The following is a 16,798-nucleotide window of genomic DNA, read 5'->3' on the forward strand; positions in this document are numbered from 1 at the left end:
CACTTTTCAAGCTTAAATGAAGTTTTAATCCAAACTCTTCAAATTTCTGCATAACTCAAACTTCCTTCGCATTTTTCGGTTAACTATTAGGCAGTTTTGATGATTTGTTTCTAAAGTTTTTTGAACAAGTTCTGGTGGCAACTCTGGTTTCTCATAACAAAGAGATCATAACAAAAAAAAAAAAAAAGAAACTGGAACTCAAACAAATTTTAAAGCTTTATTGTAAGACTTTTATGATTAATTTTTGACTCTTTAAAGTTACTCGCAGCTTTTGAAAGCTACCTACTAGCAATTTTTGTTTATTTGTTAAAAAGCTTGCAGAATGCTATTTTTGGATTATAAATAGGGGATTCCTAAGATATCAAAAAAATAATATTAAACATTAAGCATTCTTTGATACTGTGTGTGCAAACGTAATTCATATATTTTTTTCTTTTTTGAAAAAATTACTTTTTATTCGTTAAAATTAAAGCTTTGCAAATTATACAGCAAAAATTAGACATGTATGAACCCTTGATGTGAAATTAAATTTGAACAAATGAATTCAAATCAAAATTTAATTTTTTTGGTCCTTACGAAAAAAGTGGAAGAATTTATTTTTTTAGATTTTTTTTCTAATTGATCAAACTATAGTTCCCCATCCAAAACTGAATTTAAAATAAGAAAAACACTAAATATTTATCTTTTTGTTTTTATTTCGAGAATATGATTTCATAAATTTATTTTTGTTGATCACAATGGACCATTGGGTCCATTGGCCCCTCCTCCTAACTTTCCATTCTGGGTTCAACAAAACTATTTGAATGTCTATTAAATAGACCCTTTTGAATGGAACAAATTCGTTTAAGAGTTTTTATTGCTGTTTATGATTCCAGCCAAAAATGCTACTAAGTCCATTGGTGCATTTCTGAGAAAACGGCAACACTGGTCGGTTTTCAGTTTTTTTGATTTAACTCGAAAACCAAGCCTTATTTTGAAATGGTTCAAAGACACTTTTCATAGCAAATTCTAACCTAAAGTTAAGTTAAAAAATTGACGATTTTATTTTTTTTTACTAACTCAAGGGGCATTTCGTGTATGAAGCCGGTACGTCCAAACTTTGTATTAATAAAATAAAGTAGAGGTAAAATCTTTTGATATTATGCAATTTTTTTTTGTCAAGAAATGACTGCAATGTACCTATCTTTTAAAAAATTAGCACTTTTTCTATATTTTGACTTTCTTAGTTAAATGCAAGTTTTTAAAATTCGATAAAATCGTAATAAATGGCAACTTTTAGACTTTTAATGTGAACAGACTTCGAGGGATTGATTTCATATAAACTATAAGTATGAAAAACTATAAAATTTATTTGCATCCTTATGGCCTTGTGTGCAATTTTGTGTAATATGTGTATTTTTATTATATTCTAATTAAACAATACAGATTTTTTAAAATTAATTTATTTTATTCTTAATCATATTGAAAAAACTGTGACTCAGTGGATCTGTGTATCTAAAACACCCATTTTATCAAACTCCAACAATGAATACTTTAAACGCTCAATCAAATTTTCCGACATAAAAACCTCCTCTGTTCTTTCATCTAATTTAGCTAATTTTGCAAAATTATTACTATCACTTATTTTGTTATTCATATTCATCAAAGTCGATGGACCAACTAAAGCAAAAAGTCCATAAGGATAATTTTGTTGAAATTCCTTTTCAATATCTTCATAAGTCGGAATGTCACTATAATTCAGCTCCATCAAAGTATAACACAACGACGCATGATAATCTTCGAGTAATGAATTCCATTTTTTCAATACCTCCACCTGAACACTTAAAAATAGAAAATAATTCAAGTCTATTCCAAGACTTGCATAAATACTAAGTTGGAACTCAATGAACACTAAATCCATAGGATTATTTTGTGGATCATATTTGAATAGTAAATTATCCAAATTTAAGTCACCATGGTTAAGGACCTTGATTTCTCCATCTCTAGACTTTCGACAAGCTAGAGTACGTGCCTCAAAGTCGTTATGGTATTCTTTTAATTTCTTTGTGATGTCCTCAAAACCTTCACATTTTGATATGATTTCGATTTGATATCCAAGGTTTCTATGCAGTGTCTTATAGAAGTAAGTTGATGAATTTAATAGCGTTGGATCAACGATTCCCCGCTGTTTGTAGTTGGTCATCATGGCAGGTCGCTAAAAAATAAGTATTATTGCAATTAGATTTTCTTATAAACTTTGATATAACTTATACCTACCTTTTTTGCAAAAACCATTGATGTAGCATGAAACTGTCCAAGTTTTTTCAACGCGAGTCTAGCATGACGCTCATCGAGTCCACCAATTCTATTGGCCATTTGGAATCCAAAACGACCCACATCTTCAAAAACCATACTTGGCATCGGGGTATTTGAAACATAATAGCAGCTATCTCGAAAGTAAATCATATCAACTTAGCCATTTAAAATTGTTATCGATATGAAAAACTTACTTTGGAAACAATTTAATATCATTCAAAAGAATTTCGAATTTTGGTAGGATTTCGGTGAAAAACCATTTTTCTTTATTGAATGCAGTCACCGAGTCACATAAACCGATTTTGTTACTATAAAGCTTTAGTATCACAGTAATTGCATTAGGATTTATTTCTCCAATTTTGGCATAAGTTAAAATTACACGAAAACTTTGCTCACAATAAGTATCGGTATTTTCATTTCCAGATGAAAATTTAATTTTTTTTACTTCAAGATTTTGTTCGAGTAAACCATTTTGAAGAGCATTGGCGAAGAATGCTTTATCAAATTCTTTGGGTACCCTCTCACCGTTTGCTGTATGCATCATGTACTGAATTAAAGAAAAGAGCTTTTTTCATAAACCAGTGTTTTATATTGATGTTTGTTTATTCTTATCATATTTACTTAATTTTATAGTTGGAATTGAACTTGGAAGTGTATTGGTTTATCAAAAATAGAGTTGCCATAACTTTTTTTTACTTAACCAGTGAAGTTGGCGCCCCCAAATGCTAATTTTTTTTTTCAAACCTGCCTGGTTCGATTGCCAAAGGTTAGTTTAGGATAGCCCAACTTTTATTTTCGATATCCTATATACTTTGTTTAAAAATCATAGAAGAATTTGTTCTTATTCACCACACAAAAAAAAAGTACGCATACACCAGGGTGACCTTTTTTTAAATTTATAATTAAGAAAAATTAAATCCACAGGTGTTTGCATTGTGCCTCAAATGTTATTTATCTGACTTAGAATTTTTACTTGATTGAATGTAGTCCATATAAGATTTCTGTTAACAAGCTTTGATTTGTTTCATTTCACCTTATAAACCACAACATACAAATATTTTTTCATGTGTAAAATTACATGCTTAGTAAAATTACATGCTTAGTAAAATCTATCTAAATATTTTTTAAAAGTAACCACAAATAAAAAGTGGTGTGAAGTGATTTCTTTTTCAATACACGAATAGAACTTTATAGACCTTTCTGAATTATCCTTGGTAGTTCCAACAAATTTTTTCGTTAGCCTTAGTTCAAAAATTATAACAAAAAACTTTTTTTCACATTACCAACCTCTTAAAAATCTATTTTTTTGAAATGAAAACTTCTTTAGTATCGTAGTGATTTGAAACAAGATGAAACGAAAACGCGACACCAACATTCAACTTGTTATAACTTTTTTGTTTTAATAGATAGATAAATGAAATTTGTACTGTAGATAGGTAATTGAATAAACTATAAATATACAAAATTTCAATTAATTTTATATTCAAAATTCTGAGATAACGGTAAAAAGATGTTCTTTTTTGCACAGGTTATATCTTTTGATCTAGTGCACATACAAATTTGATTTAACGCATGCTGCTAACGTAACCTTTCATTTGATTTATCACAATTAACTGTACGAGCTCTACAAGTTACACAATCTTAAATTGAAAAACTTGAAAAATACCTCAAAACACCTGTGGAGATCTTGTTGACGATGACCAGTGTAGGAATTACCGTAATCTTAGGCTAGGTAGAAATATGATTCATACGTCATATAAAAGGTGGAATAACCTTTCAGATGATATAAAATTTACTATAGGTTGTCATTTAAAAAAATATATTTAATGGTGTTAAAAGAGAAAAAAGATTGATTTTTTTTGCTTTTTTTGATGAAAAGTCATTTCGTTAAAAAAAAATAAGCTATTTTTGTAGATGTTGTATAGACATGGACGATATAAATATTTTGAGCTGAAACAATTAGCTTTCAGATGATATAAAATTAATATAGGTTGTCATATAAAAAACATGTATTTAAAGGAGATAGAATAAAAAATAGGTAGATTTTTTCTTTTTTTTTTTTTGCAAGAAAAATTTTTTTTTAAGGTTTCAATTCTACCACGTGTGAATTGCACAAATGACTTTTTTTTTTTAATTGTGTAAAAATTGTCCTTTTAAAAATTTTTGAACTAAGGGTGGGCTAGCGAAAAAAAATCTTGGGCTATCTTGGGCTAACCTTGGGCAATCGAACCAGGCAGGTTTGAAACAAAATTGACATTTGGGGGTGTTTCAGTAAGATTTGATAAAATTTTAGTATATTTTAGTTCAGATAAATCCAAAGTCCAGCTCTAAAAACGGAAGCGTATCGGAATCCCGATTTTCAATATCCTGTTTTCTGAAATCCCGAAAAAAATGTTAAAAATCCCGTTTCTAAAGTACTGTTTTTTTTTTTTTTAATTCTCGCTTACAATAATGCTTTTTAAGCAAATTCCGTCTCTGGAAACCCCGCTTTTTAAACCCCGTTTTTCCCGCAAATCCCGTTTCGTACTTTCATAACTGCTACTCAATATGGTACACTTAAATTACCTAGCAGTTCCTCAATGTGAAAAACAATTAAAATAAAATGCACGACTGGGTCGCACGAACTTGCTCTTGGAGTTAAAGTTGCTTAAATTTTTAAGACTTTTTATGTAGAAATTTGGAAAAAAAAATAAAATTCGTTTAAAAAAAAAAATAAAATAAAATCTGAAATTAAATTGCCCTCCAAAACAAGTATGCAGTTTTGATTGATATATTAACGTGCATTTTTAGAAAAAAAATTTTCAAAATCGTTAGAGCCGTTTTTTAAAAAAACTATTTTTTATAAATAATTTTTTGGAAAAAAAGTTTGAAAATAAAATTGGTATGCCATTTTGTAGAAATCGCTAATCAACATCTAAAAACAAAATTTCAAAAAAATTCAATGTCCCGTTTTCGAAAATTTGATTTTTCAAAAAAAAATTTTCAAAATTTTTTTAAAAATCCAAAAATTATTATTTTTGAAATTTAATTTTTGGTTTATATTTAAATTATATAAATGCTTCTTTACAAAAAGTTTCGTTGAAATCGAATAAGAAGTTTCAGAGATATTCGAATTTGAAAAAAACGGTTCTATGGCAGGTACCGTTAATAATGATTTTCGAAAAAAAATTTTTTCATTGAAATATAGACCTTAGCTTGAAACCAACATTTGAATTTTTTAAACAAAATCGTTGGAGCCGTTTTTGAGATATTTCAATTTTACTAAAATCGGTATATGACAAGTACCGTTATTTTTGGTCCAAAAAAATTAATTCCAAAAACCCCTCTGGAGAGTCGCCAAATAACGCTACATACCAAGTTTGACATTAATCGGTCCATCCGTTTAGGCTGCAGGTCCTTATACAGACAGACAGACAGACAGACTGACAGACTGACAGACAGACTGACAGACAGACAGACAGACAGACAGACGGACTTCCGGGACCCACTTTTTTGGCATTGTCTACCATCGTAATGTCATGGAAAAATGTTATCTCAACTTTTTTTTTTTGTACGAATGCATAACTTGATATATAGTACCTATATCGCAAGTAAAAATTAAAAAAAAAATGCATTGGAAATAATAAAAAGAAAAATAAACTAAAACAAAATAAATTGCACGACTGGGGTCGCACGTACTTGCTCTTATGGTAAAAGTTACTCTAATGTTTAAGCTTTTCATTGAACTAAATAAGGGAAAATTTGATATTTTCACGAAATAAGTGGTACAAAAAAAAAAAAAATAAAATCTTTTTTTATAAATAATTAAATACCGTTTCAAATTATCTTTTACAAAAAACAAAGTATGCCATTATATTTCTTTTATAAAAAGGAATTTTTAGAAATTTTTTTTCGAAAATCGTTAGAGCCGTTTTTAAAAAAAATTTTTTATATATAAAAAATTTCTAACATTTTTCAAAAAAAAAGTTGGTATGCCATTTTGAAGAAATAATTAATTTGAACATAAAAATGGAATTTCAAAATTTTTTAATAACCCGTTTCCAAAGAATTGATTTTTCAAAAAAAAATTTTGAAATATTTTTTAAAAATTCAAAAATGTGTTTTTTGAAAAAATTAAAATTTTTTAAAATAACAATAGTTTAAATGTTTCTGTACAAAAATTTTGGTCGAAATATGTTTTCTCGTTTACGAGAAATTCATAAATATTAATTCATAATAACGGTTAAAAAAATATTTTTTTTATTTCCAAAGGAAGCTTTTATGTGTTACACTACACACACAAATTTTTAACAAAATCGTTAGAGCCGTTTTTGAACAAAATTAACTTTTCTATTTCCGTTATATGACAGGTACCGTTAGTTTTGGTCCTAAAAAAAAATTTCAATTTGTCCTCTAGGGAATTACCCAAAACTGTTAAATAATAAGTTTGAAGGAAATCGCTTTATTAGTTTAGGCGGTAGATCGAGGTACACACAAACAGACAGACAGACTGACGGACAGACAGACAGACAGACAGAATTGTCGGACCCACTTTTTTGGCATTCTCCATCATCGTAATGTCATGTAAAATTGTTATCTCGAGTTCGATTTTTTTTACGAATCCTAAACTTGCCCTATAGTACCTACATACATATATCGCAAGTAAAAATCAAAAACGTCAAAAAATAAAATGCACGACTGGGGTGCACGAACTTGCTCTTAGAGTTAAAGTTGTTTAAATTTTTAAGACTTTTTATATAGAAATTTGGAAAAAAAATAAAATTCGTTTTTAAAAAAAAATAAAATAAAATCTGAAATTAAATTGCCCTCCAAAACAAGTATGCAGTTTTGATTGATATATTAACATGCATTTTTAGAAAAAAAATTTTCAAAATCGTTAGAGTCGTTTTTTAAAAAACTATTTTTTATAAATAATTTTTTGGAAAAAAAGTTTAAAAATAAAATTGGTATGCCATTTTGTAGAAATCACTAATCAACATCTAAAAACAAAATTTCAAAAGAATTAAATGTACCGTTTTCGAAAATTTGATTTTTCAAAAAAAACTTTCAAAATTTTTTTAAAAAATCCAAAAATTATTTTTTCCAAAATTTTTGGCTTATATTTAAATTATATAAATTAGACTGATTCAAAAAAAATTTTTTTTTCTTTTGTTCAAAGCATTGTTGAAAATATTGTTGGAAATGACGACAAAAAAATACTGTAAAAGTTTCAGCCCTTAATGTTAACATTTAGTACCGCCGCATCGCAATTTTCTATTTCCCATACGATTTGTATGGGAAAGATTGTGTATTTGTGTTTAGAATTTTGTATCTTTTTAATGGTTCATCAAAAAGGCTAGATTTAATCATTATCTTGTATAAAATTGAACGCTCTACAGGATTGCATTTATGAAATTAAAAAAAAACGGACGCGAAAATTTAATTAAAATAATTTTTAGTTGAAAAAATGAATAATTCGAATTTATTGAAGAAATCTAATATGATAGTTTTAGGGGTTTGTGAGTTATATAAAAGGATCTGTGAAACCAAAACACAACATAGAATACAAATATTCGAAAATTTTGCCAAATTTTTTGAAAAACATAATAATTTCGTCAAAAAATCGGAAAAAAATGAGAAAAAAGTACTTTTTATATTTTAAAGTTGAATAACTTCGAAACGCGGGGGTAAATCAAAAAAATTAATAAGAGCTTTTTTGTAGAGCGGACAATTTTATAAAAGAAAATGATTTTGTCAAGCCTTTTGGATGAACCATTAAAAAGATACAAAATTCTAAACACAAATACACAATCTTTCCCATACAAATCGTATGGGAAATAGAAAATTGCGATGCGGCGGTACTAAATGTTAACATTAAGGGCTGAAACTTTTACAGTATTTTTTTTTCGTCATTTCCAACAATATTTTCAACAATGCTTTGAACAAAAAAAAAAAAATTTTTTTTTGAATCAGTCTAATATAAATGCTTCTTCACAAAAAGTTTCGTTGAAATCGAATAAGCAGTTTTGGAGATAATCGGATTTGAAAAAAAAACGGTTCTATGGCAGGTACCGTTAATAATGATTTTCAAAAAAAAAAATGTTTTCATTAGAAGATAGACCTAAACTTTAAACTAACACTTGAATTATTTAAACAAAATCGTTGGAGCCGTTTTCGAGATATTTCAATTTTACTAAAATCGGTATATGACAAGTACCGTTATTTTTGGTCCAAAAAAATTAATTCCAAAAACCCCTCTGGAGAGTCGCCAAATAACGCTGCATACCAGGTTTGACATCAATCGGTCCATCCGTTTAGGCTGTAGCTCCTTATACAGACAGACAGACAGACTGACAGACTGACAGACTGACAGACTGACAGACTGACAGACTGACAGACTGACAGACTGACAGACTGACAGACTGACAGACTGACAGACTGACAGACTGACAGACTGACAGACTGACAGACTGACAGACTGACAGACTGACAGACTGACAGACTGACAGACTGACAGACTGACAGACTGACAGACTAACAGACTGACAGACTGACAGACTGACAGACTGACAGACTGACAGACTGACAGACTGACAGACTGACAGACTGACAGACTGACAGACTGACAGACTGACAGACTGACAGACTGACAGACTGACAGACTGACAGACTGACAGACTGACAGACTGACAGACTGACAGACTGACAGACTGACAGACTGACAGACTGACAGACTGACAGACTGACAGACTGACAGACTGACAGACTGACAGACTGACAGACTGACAGACTGACAGACTGACAGACTGACAGACTGACAGACTGACAGACTGACAGACTGACAGACTGACAGACTGACAGACTGACAGACTGACAGACTGACAGACTGACAGACTGACAGACTGACAGACAGACAGACGGACTTCCGGGACCCACTTTTTTGGCATTGTCTACCATCGTAATGTCATGGAAAAATGTTATCTCAACTTTTTTTTTTTGTACGAATGCATAACTTGATATATAGTACCTATATCGCAAGTAAAAATTAATGGTAGCATTCAGTTGGCCTCAGAAATAGAACAAAGCAGAACAGGGAAGCTTTCCTCCAATTTCTTTTGTCAACCCGATGACCCTCCACAGGCGGATAAGAGTTATGATCCCCTCTACATCGAGATCATAACAGCGCTAAATAAAGGAAGAACAAGACTAAGTCCAAAGACCTCATATTTTCTGTAAAGAAAGGTCTGGCGCCCTTTGATACTGGTTACAATTGAAACCATGTATAGAAAATTTTTTTCTGAATCGTGGTTTTGAAACGTAAATTTGGTCTTATAAGCTTTATTTTATATTCTTATTTTTTTATGTACTACCTCAAAATGATTTGTTCAACAAATAGTCTGTTACCGATTTAGAGTTACTTAAATAAATTTATTATTATTCACATTAACAAATGTAAAAATTAAGACAAAAATAGCTTTTATACTTAATAATCTTTCAATCTAAAACACCCAATTCATCAAATCGATCCAAGCAAAATTTGATTGTGTTTAAAAATCTTTCTGAAGTAAACATAACCAGACGCTTTTGTCGTGATCCTTCTTCATTATTAAAACATTCAACACTATTATCTTTGGAAGATTCTTTATCCATTGAAAGTAATGGCAAAATTGCTTCGAATGCCCAAAAACCAACAAACTCTTTAGCTTTAAGATCATTTTTAAATTCTTCCCAACTTGGAATTTTACTATAACTGAAAGCCTCTTAGGTTGATTTCAAAGACTTGTAATATGTCCTTAGTAGCATGTATCGTTTCGAGATGAGAACATTAAGTTGAACACTGGTATTGAGGAAATAATGTAGATCAAATGCTGGACTTGCAAAGTAACTCATTTGGAAGTCAATCTGTAAAAAAACAATATTTTAAGTACTCTTCATCGATCAATTTAGCTATTGTATAGATCTTACAAATAACATGTCACTGGGAAGACCGTTAACGCATTTAAACATACAATTATTCACCCAAAGATCACCATGATTGAGCACCTTAAAAGATTCGTCATTGTAAAGACATTTATCCATGCGTTCGAAGAAGTTTTCTTTTATCTTAGATAACTTTAGAGAAATTTCGGTATATCCATCCCATAACTTAACTAATTCAGCCATGTCACCGATATTCTCTCGAAATATGGTATTTCGAACAACACAATCGCCATCTTTGTGAAACACCGATTTGCTAAATGTTGCCATAATTTCAGGGTTCTGAAATAACTCTGAAAAGTTTTGTTTACAGAAACAAATATTTACAAAGAACTTCTTACGTCTCGAGCAAATACCATCGAGGCAGCATGAAATTGACCAATCTTTGTCAAAACCATTTTAGCATGTTCCTCATCCAGTCCGTGAACACGATTTCCCAGCACAAGATTTAAATCATTGAGATCTTGAACAACGATCGTGTTCACTGGGTTTTCTTGTGAATAAATTAATCTAAAAGTTTTGAATGAGTGTAAAAAGAACAATCTTCTAGAGCTTTTTACTCTACCTTCGAGAAATTTGTCCCGAAATATTCAACGACTTAAGCATTCTTTCAATAATTGGCAAAACTTTAGAATACATCATCACTTCTTTTCCAAACACATTCATTTTTTTGAAAACTTCACGATCTCCTTCAACTGGAATGCACTTGACAATAAGTGAAATGGTCTTCTCAGAATCGTTGGCAGTGGGTTGGGTTCGATATCCCGCTTTTTATATTCCCGTTTTTTTAAATCCCGCTTTTAAAATCCCGTTTTTCATTATCCCGCTTTTTATAATCCCGCTTTTTAAAATCCCGATTTTTATAACCCCGTTTTTTATTATCCCGATTTTGCAAGCAAAACTAGTTGTTTTATTTTAAAAAATCGCGCGATTTTTTAAAATAAAACAACTAGTTTTGCTTGCAAAATCGGGATACTAAAACAAATTAAAAAATGAGATATTGTTCTAAACGCATTTAATTAAAAGCTTTAACAAAAAATGTAATATATAAAAAAATAAGAAAAAGTAAGGAATGTGATACTAAAAAGAAATCAATTAACAAACTAATATTTACTTTAAAGTTTCAGAAGAACAATCAAATCGTGATAATCCCATATAGTCGGAGAGGCGACCGTCGAGTTACTTAGCTCATAAGGTTAGAGGTTAAAATTGGTGTCAAATGAAAGATAAGTTGATACTGAAAATAAAAAAATAGGGTTGCCACTTCTAAAATGGGAACTTCCATGTGGCAACCCTATTTGAAAGGAAAAATTGTCACATAACTAATACATTCATATCTTTGTTATTTGGCCAGATAAAAGTTTTTTTTTAAATGCCAAACGAAAGTCAAAATATTAAAAAAAAATAATAAAATAATATAAAGAACGTAACCCTACAAATGTGGCAACCCCATTCAAATGAATACAACACTGACAAAAATCTTCTTTGAACAAAACAGTATAACTTTTTATGCACTAGAAAGTTAAACTATACGCCATATTTTAGATAATACTCTCTTCTATCTAAAAAATGTCGGGTGCCACCTCGCAAGTGCAGACAAGTACTCGGCAACCCTACTCAAATGCTAAAAAACCCAAAAATCACTTGTTTTTTGGCCAAAGTGTATAATATTTGATAGAGTTAAAGGCTGTAAAATACATCATGTTTAGCTTAGACTCTCTTCTATCTAAAAAATGTCGGGTGCCACCCCGCAAATGCAGACAAGTACTCGGCAACCCTACTCAAATGCTAAAAAACCCAAAAATCACTTGTTTTTTGGCCAAAGTGTATAATATTTGATAGAGTTAAAGGCTGTAAAATACATCATGTTTAGCTTAGACTCTCTTCTATCTAAAAAATGTCGGGTGCCACCCCGCAAATGCAGACAAGTACTCGGCAACCCTACTCAAATGCTAAAAAACCCAAAAATCACTTGTTTTTTGGCCAAAGTGTATAATATTTGATAGAGTTAAAGGCTATAAAATACATCATGTTTAGCTAAGACTCTCTTCTATCTAAAAAATGTCAGGTGCCACCCCGCAAATGTAGACAAGTACTCGGCAACCCTACTCAAATGCTAAAAAACCCAAAAATCACTTGTTTTTTGGCCAAAGTGTATAATATTTGATAGAGTTAAAGGCTATAAAATACATCATGTATAGCTTAGACTCTCTTCTATCTAAAAAATGTCGGGTGCCACCCCGCAAATGCAGACAAGTGCTCGGCAACCCTACTCAAATGCTAAAAAACCCAAAAATCACTTGTTTTTTGGCCAAAGTGTATAATATTTGATAGAGTTAAAGGCTGTAAAATACATCCTGTATAGCTTAGACTCTCTTCTATCTAAAACATGTCGGGTGCCACCTCGCAAATGCAGACAAGTACTCGGCAACCCTATCCAAATGCTAAAAAACGCAAAAATCACTTGTTTTTTGGCCAACGTGTATAATATTGGATAGAGTTAAAGGCTGTAAAATACATCATGTTTAGCTTAGACTCTCTTCTATCTAAAAAATGTCGGGTGCCACCCCGCAAATGCAGACAAGTACTCGGCAACCCTACTCAAATGCTAAAAAACCCAAAAATCACTTGTTTTTTGGCCAAAGTGTATAATATTTGATAGAGTTAAAGGCTATAAAATACATCATGTTTAGCTAAGACTCTCTTCTATCTAAAAAATGTCAGGTGCCACCCCGCAAATGTAGACAAGTACTCGGCAACCCTACTCAAATGCTAAAAAACCCAAAAATCACTTGTTTTTTGGCCAAAGTGTATAATATTTGATAGAGTTAAAGGCTGTAAAATACATCCTGTTTAGCTTAGACTCTCTTCTATCTAAAAAATGTCGGGTGCCACCTCGCAAATGCAGACAAGTACTCGGCAACCCTACTCAAATGCTAAAAAACCCAAAAATCACTTGTTTTTTGGCCAAAGTGTATAATATTTGATAGAGTTAAAGGCTATAAAATACATCATGTTTAGCTAAGACTCTCTTCTATCTAAAAAATGTCAGGTGCCACCCCGCAAATGTAGACAAGTACTCGGCAACCCTACTCAAATGCTAAAAAACCCAAAAATTACTTGTTTTTTGGCCAAAGTGTATAATATTTGATAGAGTTAAAGGCTGTAAAATACATCCTGTTTAGCTTAGACTCTCTTCTATCTAAAAAATGTCGGGTGCCACCTCGCAAATGCAGACAAGTACTCGGCAACCCTACTCAAATGCTAAAAAACCCAAAAATCACTTGTTTTTTGGCCAAAGTGTATAATATTTGATAGAGTTAAAGGCTATAAAATACATCATGTATAGCTTAGACTCTCTTCTATCTAAAAAATTTCGGTTGTATTCTCTTTGATCCGCTAAATGTTCGGTAGATTGATTTAATTTTAAAAAAAGTTACTTTGCTTTTAAAATGCAGTCACTTAATAAAATAAAAAAAAAAAAACTAAGCAACTAATCAAGTTGTTTATTGTATTAAAAATTATAAGTGTGCATTTTGTTTTAAATAAATTTTAAGAATTCACATATAGACAGGGTCGATAATTTTTGAAACCAAAAAAAATCATAGTAGAATGAAACCCATTGGAAAAGGAGGTGAATATAATGAAAATTAAAGGAAAAATAAATTACGGGTGAGCCGAGTTCGGGAAGCGGGTGGGTTGAGTTTTTAATGGTAAAAAATGGTATATCTCGATTTCCGGAAAAACTACAAATCCTATAGAAAAAAGTTGTATGGCAAAGTTGTAGGTAATAAAAAGATCTACAACTTTTGTATCAACAATTTTTTCACATAACCTCAAAATTTATGTGAAAAATTCAAAAAACCGAGTTTTTGGTTTTTTATTTTTATCTTTTTCAAAAACAAAAAATTTTCTACGAAATTTGGTGAAAACTTACCTTGTTATGTCTCGAATACACTGTAATTTATTTGATTTAAAATATTAATTTGTTCACCTTATTTTGACTTAATACCAAAAAAACACCCTAATTTTCAATCGAAAATTCACGTGTCAAAATATCAGCTTTTTTCAAAAAGTCGGTGGGCATTTCGTTCGTTAAAATGTCTTTTTTCTGATGGTGTAAAAAAAATTTACATTAGTATACTATAGAACATGTTCTAGTAAAATTGAAAAAATGAAAAAAGCTTGAATTCAAAAAAAATTTTTATCATTCTTTACAATTTTGGCCTATTTATTCAAATTTACACTTTAATTACTCAAAAAACATAAGATTTCATGTAACATTGATTAATCTTACGTTTTTTGAGTAATTAAAGTGTAAATTTGAATAAATAGGCCAAAATTGTAAACAATGATAAAATTTTTTTTCGAATTCAAGCTTTTTTCATTTTTTGAATTTTACTAAAACATGTTCTATAGTATACTAATGTAAAATTTTTTTTACACCATCAGAAAAAAAACATTTTAACGAACGAAATGCCCACCGACTTTTTGAAAAAAAGCTGATATTTTGACACGTGATTTTTCGATTGAAAATTAGGGTGTTTTTTTGGTATTAAGTCAAAATAAGGTGAACAAATTAATATTTTAAATCAAATAAATTACTGTGTATTTGGAACATAATAAGGTAAGTTTTCACCAAATTTCGTAGAAAAATTTTTGTTTTTGAAAAAGATAAAAATAAAAAACCAAAAACTCGGTTTTTTTAATTTTTCACATAAATTTTGAGGTTATGTGAAAAAAATGTGGATACAAAAGTTGTAGATCTTTTTATTACCTACAACTTTGCCATACAACTTTATTCTATAAGATTTGTAGTTTTGCCGGAAATCAAGATATACCATTTTTTACCATTAAAAATTCAACCCACCCACTTCCCGAACTCGGCTCGCCCGTAATTTATTTTTCCTTTCATTCTTATCATATTCCCCTCCTTTTCCAATGGGTTTCATCCTACTATGATTTTTTTGTACTTTTTAATGTTTTTGAAGGCATCGGCACTGGTCTAATAGTATTAATATATCCGTGATTATTTTTCGTTATTATTCAAAAAATCAATTTGAAAATGTTTCCATGTTTCTTGTGTGGTGAAAAACATAATGCACGCGATTTTGATAAGATTAAATTTGAGAAATGTGTTTTAATATTAAAAATTCGAAAATCAAAAAACTTTAAATATTCGGATATCACAGAAAGTGCTTTAAAAAATTTACAGTGATTCACCAACATGTAAGGTTTATTTTTTAATCAAAATTTTTGGATTTCTGGTTAATCTAATTGTGTTAAATAATATTTTACCGACTAGGATTTGAAAAGCTCTTGCAGTTCACGGAATCTGGGGTCACATGATGACGAAATAAATTTCAGCACTTCCTGTCATAGTACGCTTCCAACGAATGAGGTGTATGTTATATTGTTTTATATAAGACTCCACATAAAATATTTAAAATTTCTCCAAATATTCAATTGTATAATATGAATTTCGTTTACAGGTCGAAGGAGCGTCTTCCCCATCTTCATTAGCCTTGGATGTGAGAAATGTGTGCAATGATGAAAATACAAAATGTTCAGTACTGAAATCACAGGTAAAATCCAGAAAGCCATGTATTTTTTGTGGTAAAACATATAAAAAAAATAGCTATTACTCTGCGACATCAATATGCTCATCAAAAGACGTTATTGAAGCTACAAAACAGTATGCGGAATTAGTTGGTGATTCCGATTTAATAGATAGATTGAGAAACTGTGACAGTTTCTTGTATCACCACTCTTGTAAGGCTTTGTTAAAAAACAAATATAACAAAAAAATAGAAAAAAAAATATCATCAACCAAGTGGCATGCATTACGTCTCATCCATAAAGAGGCATTTGATTCACTCACATATTTTATTGAACAAAATATTTTTATTGAGAACAAAATATTCTATTTACAAGATCTGTACTTAAAATACAAATCTTCACTTCTTGAAATCGATTCTTCCTTCACAAAAAGTGATTTTAATTATTACTTAGCTACCAACTTACAGTACAAATTGTTAAAAAAATATGGTGATAATATTGTTATATGTTCTTCAAGTGATCAAAATAAGAAAAAAATAGTTTATAAGCAGGGATTAGATTTGCATTCCTTTATCAATATTATACAATATTATACACTTTGGCCAAAAAACAAGTGATTTTTGGGTTTTTTAGCATTTGAGTAGGGTTGCCGAGTACTTGTCTGCATTTGCGAGGTAGCACCCGACATTTTTTAGATAGAAGAGAGTCTAAGCTAAACATGATGTATTTTACAGCCTTTAACTCTATCAAATATTATACACTTTGGCCAAAAAACAAGTGATTTTTGGGTTTTTTAGCATTTGAGTAGGGTTGCCGAGTACTTGTCTACATTTGCGGGGTGGCACCCGACATTTTTTAGATAGAAGAGAGTCTAAGCTATACAGGATGTATTTTATAGCCTTTAACTCTGTCAAATATTATACACTTTGGCCAAAAAACAAGTGATTTTTGGGTTTTTTAGCATTTGAGTAGGGTTGCCGAGCACTTG

General features: G+C 30.3%; 3 protein-coding genes across 3 annotated transcripts; 1 reads left to right on the forward strand and 2 right to left on the reverse strand.

Annotated features, from left to right (window-relative positions):
• Positions 1-1,290: 1,290 nt before the first annotated feature.
• On the reverse strand, positions 1,291-3,200 carry LOC129911419 (uncharacterized). The gene is made up of 3 exons (XM_055989219.1): positions 2,490-3,200; positions 2,257-2,425; positions 1,291-2,194 (listed from the first exon to the last, which is right to left on the reverse strand). The coding sequence occupies exons 1-3, from the start codon at positions 2,837-2,839 to the stop codon at positions 1,478-1,480; spliced, it is 1,236 nt and encodes a 411-aa protein (XP_055845194.1). The 5' UTR covers positions 2,840-3,200; the 3' UTR covers positions 1,291-1,477.
• Positions 3,201-9,596: 6,396 nt separating this feature from the next.
• LOC129911420 (uncharacterized) lies at positions 9,597-10,992 on the reverse strand. The gene is made up of 4 exons (XM_055989220.1): positions 10,817-10,992; positions 10,593-10,761; positions 10,240-10,533; positions 9,597-10,176 (listed from the first exon to the last, which is right to left on the reverse strand). Exons 1-4 carry the CDS (start codon positions 10,915-10,917, stop codon positions 10,036-10,038), a joined length of 705 nt encoding a protein of 234 aa, XP_055845195.1. The 5' UTR covers positions 10,918-10,992; the 3' UTR covers positions 9,597-10,035.
• Positions 10,993-15,316: 4,324 nt separating this feature from the next.
• Positions 15,317-16,506, forward strand: LOC129909735 (uncharacterized). Its single transcript, XM_055986806.1, has 3 exons — positions 15,317-15,388; positions 15,557-15,652; positions 15,744-16,506. The coding sequence occupies exons 1-3, from the start codon at positions 15,317-15,319 to the stop codon at positions 16,425-16,427; spliced, it is 852 nt and encodes a 283-aa protein (XP_055842781.1). The 3' UTR covers positions 16,428-16,506.
• Positions 16,507-16,798: the final 292 nt, after the last annotated feature.

This window comes from Episyrphus balteatus, chromosome 2 (genome assembly GCF_945859705.1).
Source record: "Episyrphus balteatus chromosome 2, idEpiBalt1.1, whole genome shotgun sequence".
NCBI lineage: Eukaryota > Metazoa > Arthropoda > Insecta > Diptera > Syrphidae > Episyrphus > Episyrphus balteatus.